Source organism: Alternaria arbusti, assembly GCF_024043155.1.
Source record: "Alternaria arbusti strain BMP 1465 chromosome Unknown scaffold_2, whole genome shotgun sequence".
In the NCBI taxonomy this organism is placed as follows: domain Eukaryota; kingdom Fungi; phylum Ascomycota; class Dothideomycetes; order Pleosporales; family Pleosporaceae; genus Alternaria; species Alternaria arbusti.
Window position 1 is genome coordinate 797310 of NW_026249942.1, and position 14135 is coordinate 811444.

The window sequence follows — 14135 nt, forward strand, 5'->3', positions numbered from 1 at the left end:
GAGGTGCAGGGTGAAGGCGTGTGGTCGTCGTCGCCGTCAACGATGATCGAAGACACTTCCGGGGACACGCGACGTGACGCGCCGACGCGCTAAGGGCGCCACTAAGAGCCACACTTTAGCCTCCGCCAAGATTTCGCACCGCCTGCCTTTCTGCCGGAGCTCCAATCTTTTTTTCGACAGACTCGACCGCGCAACCAAAGCACGCGCCTCACCCGACGGTTCACGCAGACCTCAGCTCAATCGACACTCGGGTCTGGCAAACATCATGTCGTTCGACCAACCGATTGGCGCTCCATTCACATTGGCCTCGCTGTCCAGGCCCATCGGCTCCACCAACGGCCATGTTCACGCCTCTGGAGTATGCAGCATTAGCGGCATAAAGAAGAGAAAGCGCACCGAAATCGCAGTCGGCGTCGATGGAGAGGGTGTATCCATATACAGCGTAGGTACTTTTTTATTGCGACATGGGATATGCGCTCAACTCTTTTCCAGCTCCAAAATCCTCAACTCGTCACTTCCTATGCGCTCCCGCCGAACGCAACCTTCGCGGCCGCCCCATACTCGATCTATCGCAAGGGCTCCTCGAAGACTTCGACACAACGCTTTACCTACGTTTCCCTAGCCGCATCGTCACCGGCCGAGAAGCCCTCACTCGTGTGCTTCCACGATAAATCGTCTGGCGACCACACCGAGACCAGCAAGACCTCGTATACGCCCTCCGATGTTGCGCGCGTCTCGACACTAGACTCGCTTCCTGTCGCACCTGGCGGCTCAGCTAATGATGCGACGCACGATATACTAGCGACTTTCGACAACGGAGATGTCATGTCTCTGTCAGCCGATCTCCAGGATGTCAGATGGGCCGTAAATTTGAAGGTCCTCCTACCGTCCAGAGGCACCGACGTGGATATCGAGCACATTACGCTCGCCAGTGCCAGGTCGGTCATACGAGGGCTCCTGCGAAGCCGACAAGACATCGCTACCATCTTGGATCCCACTCCAGACGAAACCTCGGATCTTCTTGACCTTGTTCAGGTTCTCTGCATCGTCGAACGTAAGGCAGACAAAACGAGGACACTCACCCTTGTTCAAGTACAGCCAAGATCCGTCGATCTTACTACGAACCAGCTCTCGCCGCTGAAACACCTAGCATCGTTGGACCTACCGCAACCAAAGGCCTCAGCCGCACGGGTTCCTACATCTCAGATCGCTCTATACCCTTCCAGTGGTGCCCTTCACATTTTCGCAAGCGGGAACCTGCTATCTTACGACCTGTCTGGGACCGTACCAAAGCTCCAGTCGGAATTTGCGCTTCCCGGGTCGGCTGTCGACTCTTTCCTCAGAACATCCCAAGATATCATCTTCACCACGTCGCAAAATACATGCCGAGTGTTCGATGTCAAGTATAACTCTTTGCAAGCTGTGCAATCCATGAACCCTAGTCCATCCACATCAGAGTCTCTTAGCCTATCGAAGAAGAGGAAGCACACGCAGCCCGAGAGCGACGAACAGAAGGTTTCACCATGCAGCCTCGTGGCGTACTACGCCGACACTGGACTGATTGTTGCTGCTCGAGAGGACGAGATATTTGGTATGCAGTATGGTGGAGCAGGATCACGCAAACGGACCAAGACCGAAGGTACTCTTCTTATCGACGCTCTTGGCAAGGGAATCGCACCAGAATCGACTCTCAGCACAGGCGACGCTCAGAAATGGCAGGAGCGAAAATGGAAGCTCAACAAGTACGCCACAAGGGGTAAGATTGCAAAGTTCGAGCGATCCTTTGCGACAGACCTGGGTATCGAAGTTGAGTCTGCCGATGCAGCTCAGAAGCATGAGAATGAGGTAAACGGCGGACCCTTGACGAACGGAGGGGGCCCAAGTCTTCCTGACGAGGATGCTATGGTCGTTGACAAACTCGACGATGAAACTTCCAAGGACGACCTGCCCAGATGGACAATTCCCAAAACCATTCCTGGCCACCAACGACAGCAATACCGTCAGTATGCACTATACGCATTGAGTAAGATCTTCTATTGGGTAGATGCCACAGAAGAGGAATCACAAGGACAGTTGAGGGTCGGCTTCTTCCCACCCAACGTTTTTCAGTGGCTTCTACAGATTGGACATCTCACCAAGGAGTCCATCCGCCGATCCCTTTTCGAAGGAACAAACGAGCAAATGCAGTCAGCTTCCGCTATCGTGGATGGGGATATCGTCAAGGCTTTGGTCGAATACGATCCCGATCTGCACATCCTCTCGGCAGTACTCAATCACACTCAGTTCCTCCCAGTGGGCGAGGTCGTTCAAGCTATCAAGCTTCTTATCCAAAGTATAGATGACGAGCCAAAGGACAATGAAGCAACAAAGCTTTTGATGAATGGCACCAATCCATCAGACGACGACATGGACCTGGACTTTGCTACCGAGCTCGAAGCAGCCTCGCACGAAATCGATCATGCCTTGTCGGTGCTTGACCATGGTCTGTTGACGCGCAGCCACACACTGCGACCCGCTCTGATCCGGCTCCATACCTTCTCAGCACCAATAGTCAGTGCAACTCTTCGCTCAATGTTGCCGCGGCGAGACCTCGAATCGCTGATTCGCCTTTTGCATCTGGAATTGAAGAACGGTGGGTGGTCTTCGCCACTGGGCTTTGTAGAGACAGAGTCGCCTCATGCTGAGAACTCAGGCGATGACCCTGACGACCATGCAGTCGCCATCATTGCTTCTCTTCTCTCTACCACTCTCGACGCCATTGGCGCAGGAGCTTGGTTGGCTTCTGTCGGCACAGTCTCCGCCTCGGAAACCGGAGAAGACATGCTCAAATCGTTAAACCGGGATGCATCTGTAGCACTGAGTGGTTTCTTCGAAGCTCACTTCATACGTGGTCTACTTGCAGAGTTCCTACGCTACGCTTCCACTGTACCGACATCGAAGAAGCCCTCTAACAAAACTTTGGAGGTACAAGGCAAACCATTCGGTGTCGCGAGCAAGCTTAGTGGAGAGGAAGATTTGCCTATGCTGCCGCTTGGAGCCAAGGCAGACCAGGGCGTGGAGAAGATGAAGAGCGGCAAGGGAGGAAAGAAGGAGCCGCGAAGCAAGAGAGAGATGGGTATGCTGATCAGCAAACGCGTGCCGAAGTACAGCTTCGAGCGCATTGTTGTATAGGGCATTGCTTTTGAAGTTTGTATATAGCAGCATATACCACAGATCGTACGAACTACCAAGCATCTTCTTTTCGGCGTTACCAATACAGATAGCCCGGACGAATCTGATAAACCTTCGCGTGCCCATGCCGCATGCCGACTTTGCGACATTGCGACATTACAATTACAAGCGGATGATAACCCAGACCGAAGGCCCGAATGGCTGGGAAGTCCCTGTGACTAAACTTTAGATCTGTCTTAGCGCGCGGCTTGGCCACTCACATCACGGACCATGACGTTGACCGCGCGCGTGAAAAATGCCGAACGCGGCGCGACTCTCGGGTGCGGAGGATCGGTGGCCCCTATGGGGATTCGTTGGGCGATCTAGCCCTGAAGGACTCTCAATAATGTCTTAACTGTTGCTGGATTCATCTCTCGCTACCTGCTCATCTACCTGGGTAGTCGATTGAACTCACAGCGCCACAATGGCGTCTACCGCGACGGGCCGGAATGTTGCGGATAAGGAAGAGGTGGATTCCACGAACACAGCAGGGGAATCACCACGCGGCGAGCAGGGGCAGTCGAACGATTACCACCAAGATGCGACACTCACGGAGGACAGAACAGATGGAGAGAAAAAAGAGAAGAAGCCGTCAAAACTCAAAGCAGCGTGGACTAAACTCGGTCTGGATCCGGGTACGCTCATGATGATGGGCAAGGCGGCACTGCCACCGACAATTTGCCTTGCGATGTATCAGGCGACGCCTGTTGCGCAATACTTCACTACGTTGGGCTACCTCACGGCTATCATCAGTATCCTGGGATTCTGTATCATGCCGCGCGCAAAGTTTATTCAGACGATGACGATGAACATATTGGCGACTTGTATTGGTTCGGCTCTCGCCATGCTCATGGTTTGGTCGGGAGTCAAAGCCCGACAACATACGACTGTACCTGGAGCACCACCACAACGTTACAACTCTTCGCAGTCGGCAGTCCTTGGAGTGTGGCTTTTCTTCCAAATTTATGTCATCAATGCTATGAAAGCGAAGTTTCCGCAACTGGCATTTCCAGCGATAATTTACGCAATTCAGGTTAATGTTGCAGCGACTAATGGCTTCTTGTTTCAAACAGTACCACAATGCGAGTCCTTCATCAAAAGACTTCTAGTGGCATTCTTGACTGGTTTCGCGATCGCAACCGGAGTGGCCCTATTCATCGTTCCTGTCACATCGCGTAAGGTGGTGATGAAGGAATCAGCGGGATACATTGGCTTGTTGCGAGGGACTCTGGGCGCACACAAGAACTACATCCACAGCCTGGAAACAAGCGACATGTTCGGCGAAAAGTACGTGCCTGAGGACGGAGATGGGAAGAAGAAGGCGAAACCCAGGCCGGAAGTAGCGGCCATCAAGAAGATGACTGGTTCACTGCAGGCGTTGCACGGCAAGCTTACCGCGGACCTACCGTTTGCAAAAAGAGAGATCGCTTATGGAAAACTGACGCCAGACGACCTCGAGGGCATGTTCAAGAATCTGCGGGCAATCATGCTTCCAATTTTGGGTCTCGGCTCCGTGATGGATCTTTTCGAGCGGGCGGCTGAAATCAACCACTGGGATGGACAAGAAGACGAACATGACGAGGAGATCAGAAGGCAAACCGTTCAGGAATGGAACAACATGTTTCAATTTGTTCATGAGCCGTTCAACAACATCTTCCAGGCTCTCGATGATGGACTTGCACACGTTATGTTCAAGTTGCAGCTGGCCAAGCCGCCGAAAAAGAAGAAGGGCCAGAACCAGGACGACGCTGAGGCGAAGGGTGACGCTATCAAACCAGGAGAACCGGGCTTCGCAGAATACATGCAGAAGCAAGCCGACGCCTTCTTCAGCAGGAAGGAACCTACTTTGCGCCATTGGGTCGAAACCAAGGGTATCAAGCTTCGCGATGATTACTTCTCGTCTCCATCAGCACTTGACGAGGAAACCCTGAAGCTCATGCCGAGCATCACCACACGAAATCGGGACCAACGACAGCTCTTCATGGTGCTCTACGTCATGTTCCTGCTCAACTCCATAAGCCGGTCCGTGATCGAATTCGTCAAATTCGCAGACGAGCGCGATCAAGCGACTTTGAAAAGCAAGTTCATCTGGCCTGGTGGACGGCGTTTCAAGAAATGGGCGAAGAGTATCTTCGCGAGCCAGGACTCCACCTCCGACGACGAGACAACAGTTGCAGGTTTCGACAGGAGCAACACGACAGTTTATATGGGTGAAGCGTACCAGGAGAAGAAAGACCCCGAGCATCTACCGCCTACAAACGCGTGGCAGAAGTTTGGCAATGGTGTACGTGGCATCTCACGTTTCCTGCGGAGTGACGAGTCGGCTTTTGGTTTCCGTGCTGCGTGTGCGACGATGAGTATAGCCGTTGTCGCTTTCCTTCGTCCAACGCAACAATTTTTCGTCGAGCAGCGCTTGGTCTGGGCGTTGATCATGGTGGCCATCTCTATGACTCCGACAGCTGGTCAATCAATTTTCCAGTTCATACTCAGGATCGCAGGTACCGCCGTCGCAATGATAGTAGCCTGGCTCATTTGGTACATTCCTGGGCAACAAACTGCGGGCATCCTGGTTTTCCTTTGGTTCTTCGTCGCAATCGGCTTCTACATCCCATTAAAACGCATGGATCTCGTCATCGTTGGAATGATCAGTGTGGTCACTGCTACTATGATCGTCGGTTATGAACTACAAGTTCGCAAGATCGGAGAACAAGCCGCGACAGCGACAACAGGTCAGCCTGCATACCCGATCTACACACTTGGCCCCTACCGTCTTGCCACCGTAGTGGGTGGTCTAGCTGTCGCCTTCTTCTGGACTATCTTTCCTTACCCCATCACCGAGCACTCTGCGCTCCGACAAAAACTTGGTGGCGCGCTATACCTTTCCGCAAATATGTATAGCATCATGCACGAACAGGTCATGGGCCGCATCCGCGGTGAGCTAGGCGGCGACGAAGAGACTGACAAAGAGAGTCCAGGCTATCAGCTCGTCAAGGCTCGGAATAAGGTCTTCGCCAAACAGATGCTCACCCTGCAAGGACTGAAGATGCATGCCGGATTCGTCAAGTGGGAGTTCCCACTTGGAGGCAAGTTTCCCAAAGAAGAGTATGAGAAAATCATTGGTTACGTCGAGAAGTACGTATTACCCCCAACAATGCAGCACTGTAATGGCTTGAGCATGACTAACAACACACATCAGCATCGTGAACTACACGGCCCTCCTAGGCTACGCCTCCCAAGCCTTCACCCACCCCTCCCTTAACCACCAATCCGCCGACCCCACATCCCCCGAAACAGAAGAAGCCGCCTTCCCCGACCACCACTCCGCGCAATGGTTCAACGACTTCCGCCGCGTCATCCTCTCCGCAAAAGTAACTTCACATGAGATTACCTCATTACTCGCAATGCTCTCTTCCAGCGTCACAAATGCACAGCCCTTGCCTCCTTATCTACACGCCCCACCAGGTGGGCAGCTCAGCCGGAAACTAGAAATGGTAGACCCTGAGATCTTGAGCTTGAGACACATCGCCGAGCCAGGATACGCCGCGTTCGCAGTCATGAGCATAAGTACGAGGTGCATACATATGGATATTGAACGGTTGTTGAAGGCTGTTAAGGGACTGGTGGGCGAGTTGGACTTCTCATTCCATGTCGTTAGTACGAAAGATGCTGCGAGTTCGGATGAGACGCTTGTTAAGAGGAGTTCCAGGAAGCAGGATTAGACATGTTATAGATTGTAGAGCTTTTGTAATGTTTGGTAATGGGAAAGAGATTCACACGATTGTATATAAGGTTGGGCAACGTTGGTTATGACAAAAGTGTAGTAGTAAGAGGGGGTATCCCCATCCAATACGAAGAATCTAGCTAAAGAGTGACGAGAAGAGTTCATCGCCAACCGTGTTACACCACATCACCTCTCTCTCGTCAACGGGCATCGGAGTGTTGGACCCGGCGCCGCTGACTCAAGAAATCCGAATATCGACCAGAGAGCACTAAACCATTCTCGCAAAAACGCATGCCATATCATCCTCAAGTTTGAGCAAGAATTTACTGGCAGGTACCAACAGCCCTCGCGGAGAAGATGGGCTTGTTAGGACCGAAAGTACCGCAACGACCAGTGACGTCGTAGACGATGCTGTTGACGCTCGAGCAAGTGTTGTCAGAGTAGGCAACGACTAACACAATCAGATTAGCTCTCATCATCCCGAAACCAATTGCTTCATTTCAGGTAACTCACGAGTGCAACCAGCAGGCAGCGCCGGCAAGTCGGTAGGGAGGATCAACGCGGAGTCTGTGTTTCCGCTGAAGATGGGCGAGGTAGGGAAGCAGCTGCCATCGGCGGGGATGTAAGCGGTCGTGACGGCGATGCCGGTGTTGCAGCCTGGGCCGGAGTAGAACTTGAGGGGAATGGTGTCGAGGCGCTTGCTCATCTCCGTTGGGGCGGCGTTGATGCTGACGGCAGCGATGAGGAGGGCGATGGTGGTTGTGAACTGCATTTTGAAGGGTGTGTGGGATTGGTTTGGTTGAGTGAAGTGTAGTTGAAGGTGTTAATGATACTGTTGTGATGGAGACTATTTGATGGGTAGACGCTGTATTATTTATACTTTGTCGTGAGGCTCATTTCCTGGGCAAGGTATGCCTAGCTGTTCACAAAGTTTCGTTAGCCTACCTCTGCTGACACGAAGGATGCCTCTTCGCACGGACGTCTCAACGAAGTTTGCATGGCCTATGGATCTCTTGAAGATGTTGGTGTGAATAGATACGAGGGCTGACGTCTGGCGATGTCGGCCTACGGCGCAGGTATCATGGTGCATCAAGCTCCCACATCCGACCCTGCGAGAGATCATTGGTCGTCCACTGGATAGGATTTTGGGAGGTATGGCTCCAGGCCAAAAGAGGCGTTATTTTCAACACCTATGCGACTAGGCTGATGCTTTCGCGATGCTGTTGAGAGCTTGGGATGCACACTTTCGCCTCACCGCCAGTAGTCAATCGTGTTGGTGGTGAGCCAAACTTGTTCCTCCTTCTCTTCTAGAAGGCTGATTCACCCTCGTGGGTAGGCCATATCGTTCTTAGCGCATCTTACTGTGCAATAGTTGTGTGACCTATAGGTACATGCTACTGCTCAGCTCACTCAGAAAGCGCAACACCAATTGCGAACACGTAACAGCATCCGGATTAAGGCCGCGATGAGTCGAACGGATCGTCGGGTCGACTGGTACCTGTTGGAGGTAATACAACAGTATGCAGATGGGAGCTGCCAAGGTTGAGGAGGATGAAAGGGCATGCATCGTCTGCATGATCCTGCTGCACCGCATAGTCGGATATGTGGACCTTGTATTCCTTGATGCCATTACAGTCTTCGCAGCGAGGTACTTTGTGAGCAACGCCTGAGTACGCTGATGAGGTGACAGACGCTGATGTTGTGGAATTTGATGTTCTCATTGCTAAGAAAAGGCCGTGAGCTCTCGATCCGATGTGTTGCTCGATCGTCCGTAAGCATAACCCGACCGGTCACTGGATGTGGCGCATCCCGAGTGAAGCTGACATGTAAGTGATGTGACCAACCTGCATTTCCAAGCAGAAGTTCTGACGTTCGTTTGTCTGACACCAGCGATCGAGTCGATGATATGTTTCTTTTCTCGTGTGAACCTGGTCTGCTACCCTAGTAAGCGATCCTGCGAGGCTGGACGTCCCGTGCCGCTGACAAGGTCTAGGCTTTCCGAAGGGGCCGCATGGTAGCGGAAGCGCTAGGTTCCTTGGTGAGCCGTACGGAAGCGGTGTTGGTGAGATGGGCTAAGCGCGAACGATGGCCTGCAGGAGGTGGTGCAGGCGTAGATGAACTGTAGTAGGGAGGCCATGATGCGGATCGAGACCGATCATCAAGATACTATCTCATCTGCATCTCTTCTGTACATCAACATGGTCGTCCAGGCAGTATTCGTCTGTATCCAAGCACCAGTCGTAAAATAGTCCATTGTATTATCTTACCACTCAGATCAGCTACCGCCACCCAGAGACTATAGGCTAAATGCGATGCGATGCAGGACCGGCCCACGGACTTCCTCGCTTCGAAACTGCAGCTCGGAGATGCTAACGCGAACCGATGACTTCGTACCACGGACTTTTGTTGGTCGGGAGGTGAGCATCATGCCCGGTGACGCCAGAAGAACAGATGGTGGCTTCAAACCATCTTTCCATTGGCAGTTTCCATCCACATTGCTCCAGGGTCGAGCGAGGTGGAAAGCAACAGCAGAAGGCTTGCGAGTCGCCAACACCCTACTGTCTGGTTGCTTTGAAAACAAGGTTGACTTTGCGCGATGAGGTGGGAGATGAAGGTCCAAGTGGCTGATGTGGAAACGAGGCAATCTCGCTGCTTAGTCATGTTTCAGCGGGGCTGGGCCTGCCTCCAAGGTTCGCTTTCGACTACGCACCCGACTCCCAACACCAGCCCACAACATCCGCATAACGAGATACTTGACACCTTTCTAGCACTGCTATTTACCCCCAATCTGCATAAACACCATAAGCACCGCCGCGTACGCCGCAGTCGCTGCCACCACCTCGAAAGGCCTATTGATGGTCGCGCCTGTCCCTAGTAAAGTGAAGAGGATCACGAACCCCGTAATAATCCCCAGCCGATCGTTGTTGTTAGGAACATTCTGCATCCACCATAAAGGCGCAAGTAGCATAGAAAGTCCTAAGGCTATTATGCTGAGTGTGGTGAAGCTCTCGAAGGCATGGTCGCTAGAGTAGGATGTAGCGTCCGATTGGACATGCAGGTCCTCTACAAACTTCGCCTTGAAGATTCGCCATGTGTGTAGGGAACGACACGCCTCTAGCCAGCGGCCTAGTGGTGGACGAACTCTTTCATTGATCGATATCAAATCGCTCTTGTGTTTGACGAAACGTGTTTCTGACGCGGTGATGGCACCACGCTTCAGCCAGTTTTCGGCATAGTCCACTTGACGGGATTCTGCTCGTGGGCGTTTACGTATCTTGGAGAATGCGTCGATAAATTGATCTGTCGCGGTTAGTATTGTCGCGTTGTAGAACCCTTCGGTACTTACTGTAATGTAGGAGTAGACACGAGAGTTCGTTCATGATTTGGAAGCGGTCCTGTTGATATTTCTCATCCCATTTGAAGCTGGAGTTTTTCCCCTTTTCGTCCTGCTCATTCGCCTCATGAATCTCTTCCAATGTTCGTTCGAGCTCCGAGATCCGGTACTGCAAGTACGCTATTGTTGTCGCATTTAGACTCTCAAAGCGCCGAAACACAAAAAAGTCGTCGTCTGAAGCCATCCACTTTCCAAACTCTTTGTAGCCCTCATACTTCCAGGCTTTCACGAACTTTTCCTTATCGGTTACCGATGCGTTACTAAGGGTACTTGCCGCTGGAGCGAGGTTCTGCATAGGAACCTGAGTAAACGTAGTGGGTATGTGTGCACCAGGACCTGGCAGTATAGGATCGCGAGTGCGAAATATATTTGCCATGATGCCCGTCTGTCGCTGTTATCGACTGCCCGGGCCAACACATTACTTATTTGTTTGATGACGGTGACACAAGGCCGGGCTGAGCTGCACACCCCGCCCGTCCAGGCAGTGCCATGTTACATACTACACTTCTCATTGGCCGCCACCTAAGTCAAAATATGCACAGCCGCAAACGGAAAGCTGAAGAGGAGACCGCATGAAATACGCAGCGCGTGCATACACTGTTCATGTCACTCGTCTTACGCTTGACCGGAACGCGACGCCACTGGTTCGCGCGTGCCGTCTCTGCGCCACATGTCTCCAGCACCGGGAAAGCTCACTCTCCAGAGCCTCACTGGAAGCGACCTCTTAATTTAATATGCATCTGACTTGCTGCCTCGCGGGGCAGATAAGAGTCCTCCTCCAGCATCGCTCAGCCCTGCTTGAAACACTTCGTCACGATTTACCTGACCGGAAATTATCACGATCGCATCGACTCAGACTTTATTGATCGCCCTGATAAGCTCAGCTGGTCTCAATCACATAGCCCGTTCACACGGCCCGCTCCGTGGGCCAATAACAAGTCATGAACCCGTGGAAGTCTAGCAAGGCCAAACTCGAAGCTGTCCAGGCATTTCGGCATGCCGACCAGAGGCATGATAGTAGATACGCCCCACAAGCGGAACCAGAAGATCCACCCGACCGAGCTTTTGCTCCTGTTCGACCTGGTGAAGGGCAGAACTCGTCTTATTACGGTGGCTGGCAACCTCAACCGCCGATGTCAGCACAGGGCTATTACGCAAACCCTACGCCAGCCCTTCCATATCCAGGCTACCATCAATCACCACAGGCCCCAACACAGAGCCTTGGTACACAACAGCAGTATGGGTCACCGCAGCAGGGTTATGAAAGCCAACAGCAAGGCTATAGCAATCCTCAGCAGCCATCCTCACCCCCACAAGGTCAGGCCTCCTTCGCGCCCTTGAATGCAGACGGGAGTTCGTACCAGAGCAACCAAAGCTATCATCATAACAGTAATTACGGGCCGCCGCCTGCACTGAACGCCTCACCGGAGGCAGGTTTCCAGTCGTCGCCACCAACGCACAGTAGTCCAGAGCCACCCCAACAAGCTCACACTCGCCTACCACAACGTAGCTTAACATACGACAATCCATACGAGCAGCCATTCGCCCCGCCCCAGCGCATACAAACTGAGCCTCCCCAAGTAGCCCCACACAATTGTTACGAACATGGACTTGGGTGAGTAAATGGGTCACTGTTTCAATCGTCAGTGCTAATATGCGGCATGTAGAATTCTTGGAAAGTGTACACGATGTGGATATAGGGAATGGTAATGTACTATGTTTTCGGGAGAGAAGAAAATGGCACTACTGTCCATACAACATGCTATGTGTCATGCATAATGATCGGTGAGACGACTTAAGGGAATGTTAGCGGCTTCAAGGATCCCGCCTGCTATGTTGAAATTTCCGGAGTGAAGATTTCCCTCAGCATGAACAATTCCTTGATCAAAAGTCGAGCCCTTCGTATTATTACCAACGGAAGCTATTGGGTACGATGAATCCCTATCTGGTTGGCCATATCTTCCTCTCTATGACCTTAGGGGATGAAGGGCGGGCCCAAGAGATATGTTACGAGAGCATGAGTTTGCTGTTCCCAGGCCATAACCCAAAACAGACCGAAAGCTGCAGGCGTCCGTTGTGTGACCATAGCAAAGTATGCTCCCGTCTGATCACGGAATATCGGCAATCGTGCTTGCGACATCAGCCTGAGTTTGCAAAACCATCAAGCGACCGATGCGCCAGCTGTCGTATTTGTGGTGATCCGTTGATTGCTGCCAGTCTAGGATTCATACTTGTCCAGATTCCCCGATAATGGAAGGCGAGACAATGCGCAAGTTCTTCTCGAAACGCAAATCAGCTACAAGCCGTGTAGATCTCCGCGACGGTGAGCGAGACATTTCGGCGGCGCCAGCACCCACTGAGCAAGCATTGGTGTTATCGTCAGCAACAGAGACAAGGTGAGTGACACTGATGTTCACTCGAGCAGGCTCTGACGATACAGTATGCCAACCGAAGCAGCCAAGGCCTACGGGCCACTGGTACTGAGCGACCCCGATAAGGCTGCAGTGGAGTAGGTACTGAAGGCGTCGCTACTGCTGGAAAACCTGCTAATCTCTAGCAGTATCATCCTTATCCATGGTCTTGGTGGAGATCGAACAGGAACCTGGACAGAGCGTGCGGCGGATGACAAACAAAATCCGTGCTTCTGGCCACGTGATCTACTTCCTGTCGACCTTCCCGACGCGCGCATCATCACATGGGGCTATGCCGCAGCAACGATCAAGCCGTTGAATGTCGTATCGATTGCAAACCCAACGCAGCACGCGGAGAAACTCTGCTCAGAGCTAGCAAGCCTTCGAGTTGGTGTCCTTGATCGCCCGATCCTTTTCGTCGCTCATAGCATGGGGGGTATAGTAGCTAAGAAAGCCCTTCTCAATTCGCAAGACTCCAATGTCGACAATATCGCTTCTTTGGTAGATGATACGCGCGACATCATCTTCATGGGTACACCTCATTGTGGCTCAGAGTTGGCTAATGTTGCCTCGTTCCTCACCAAGATCGTCCGCATCTTCCACTCAGTCAACTCTTCGATGGTCGAGGAGCTTCAAAGCCAGAATGCGCAGCTGCAAGACACCGATCGACGCTTCCATCAACTTCTTGCTAAGCATGTAGGAACAAAAAGTGCCATAGAAGTATGCTGCTTCTGCGAGAGCGTCCCTTTGTCCGGATTCGGTATCATTGTTCCAGATTACTCGGCCGCTCCGCCAGGGTATGAGCGTATCGTTGTGGATGCGAATCATGTGGAGATGACGAAATTCTCGAAAAGAGAGGACCAGACATACAAGAATGTACTGGCGGAGCTGCGGCGAATGATCGAGTTGACGAAGGAGCAGCGCAGAGATGAGAGCGACCCTAGCATGCAGAGAGGCGATGTCACCCACGTTGGTAACAACGATCGAGGTGCCTTGGCCAACTACGGCAGTCAGACCATCGGTACGGGTAATGCAGGCTCAACCCATTACGGTAAGTGATTCTTGTGCCATGGGTGGTTGTTGCGCTGATGAATCCAGGAAATATCAACGACTTCCGGGGTTCCTGAGCCGGCCTTCGGTTTCCGTTGGTGGGAAATAAAGGATGTGTTTCGGCGTGTCGTAAGGCGTTGGCGTGTAGTCGTATAGCGCATTCGAAATGGTCACACCAGCTCGATATCCACAAGCTGATCTTTGACATCTTTCCACACCTCTCCCTGCATAGCCCCATGTATATATGCATCGCCCACCACCTCCCATGCCCTTCCTATCTCTTCATCGGCAGTGTGCCGCTTTGACTCCCGTAACACATAAGGAACATTGGCACCCTGCAATAGCCATA

General features: G+C 52.3%; 5 protein-coding genes across 5 annotated transcripts; 3 read left to right on the top strand and 2 right to left on the bottom strand.

The window, feature by feature from the left end:
• Nucleotides 1-265: 265 nt before the first annotated feature.
• J4E86_001826 (uncharacterized protein) lies at nt 266-3171 on the top strand (the record flags this gene model as incomplete). Its single annotated transcript, XM_051442389.1, has 2 exons — nt 266-442; nt 493-3171. The coding sequence occupies 2 exons, from the start codon at nt 266-268 to the stop codon at nt 3169-3171; spliced, it is 2856 nt and encodes a 951-aa protein (XP_051305977.1).
• Nucleotides 3172-3634: 463 nt separating this feature from the next.
• On the top strand, nt 3635-6929 carry J4E86_001827 (uncharacterized protein; the record flags this gene model as incomplete). The annotated part of the gene is made up of 2 exons (XM_051442390.1): nt 3635-6342; nt 6407-6929. The coding sequence occupies 2 exons, from the start codon at nt 3635-3637 to the stop codon at nt 6927-6929; spliced, it is 3231 nt and encodes a 1076-aa protein (XP_051305978.1).
• A 325-nt stretch (nt 6930-7254) lies between these two features.
• J4E86_001828 (uncharacterized protein) lies at nt 7255-7703 on the bottom strand (the record flags this gene model as incomplete). The annotated part of the gene is made up of 2 exons (XM_051442391.1): nt 7255-7382; nt 7445-7703. The coding sequence occupies 2 exons, from the start codon at nt 7701-7703 to the stop codon at nt 7255-7257; spliced, it is 387 nt and encodes a 128-aa protein (XP_051305979.1).
• A 2001-nt stretch (nt 7704-9704) lies between these two features.
• On the bottom strand, nt 9705-10701 carry J4E86_001829 (uncharacterized protein; the record flags this gene model as incomplete). The annotated part of the gene is made up of 2 exons (XM_051442392.1): nt 9705-10231; nt 10278-10701. The coding sequence occupies 2 exons, from the start codon at nt 10699-10701 to the stop codon at nt 9705-9707; spliced, it is 951 nt and encodes a 316-aa protein (XP_051305980.1).
• A 1874-nt stretch (nt 10702-12575) lies between these two features.
• J4E86_001830 (uncharacterized protein) lies at nt 12576-13795 on the top strand (the record flags this gene model as incomplete). The annotated part of the gene is made up of 3 exons (XM_051442393.1): nt 12576-12721; nt 12766-12834; nt 12886-13795. 3 exons carry the CDS (start codon nt 12576-12578, stop codon nt 13793-13795), a joined length of 1125 nt encoding a protein of 374 aa, XP_051305981.1.
• Nucleotides 13796-14135: the final 340 nt, after the last annotated feature.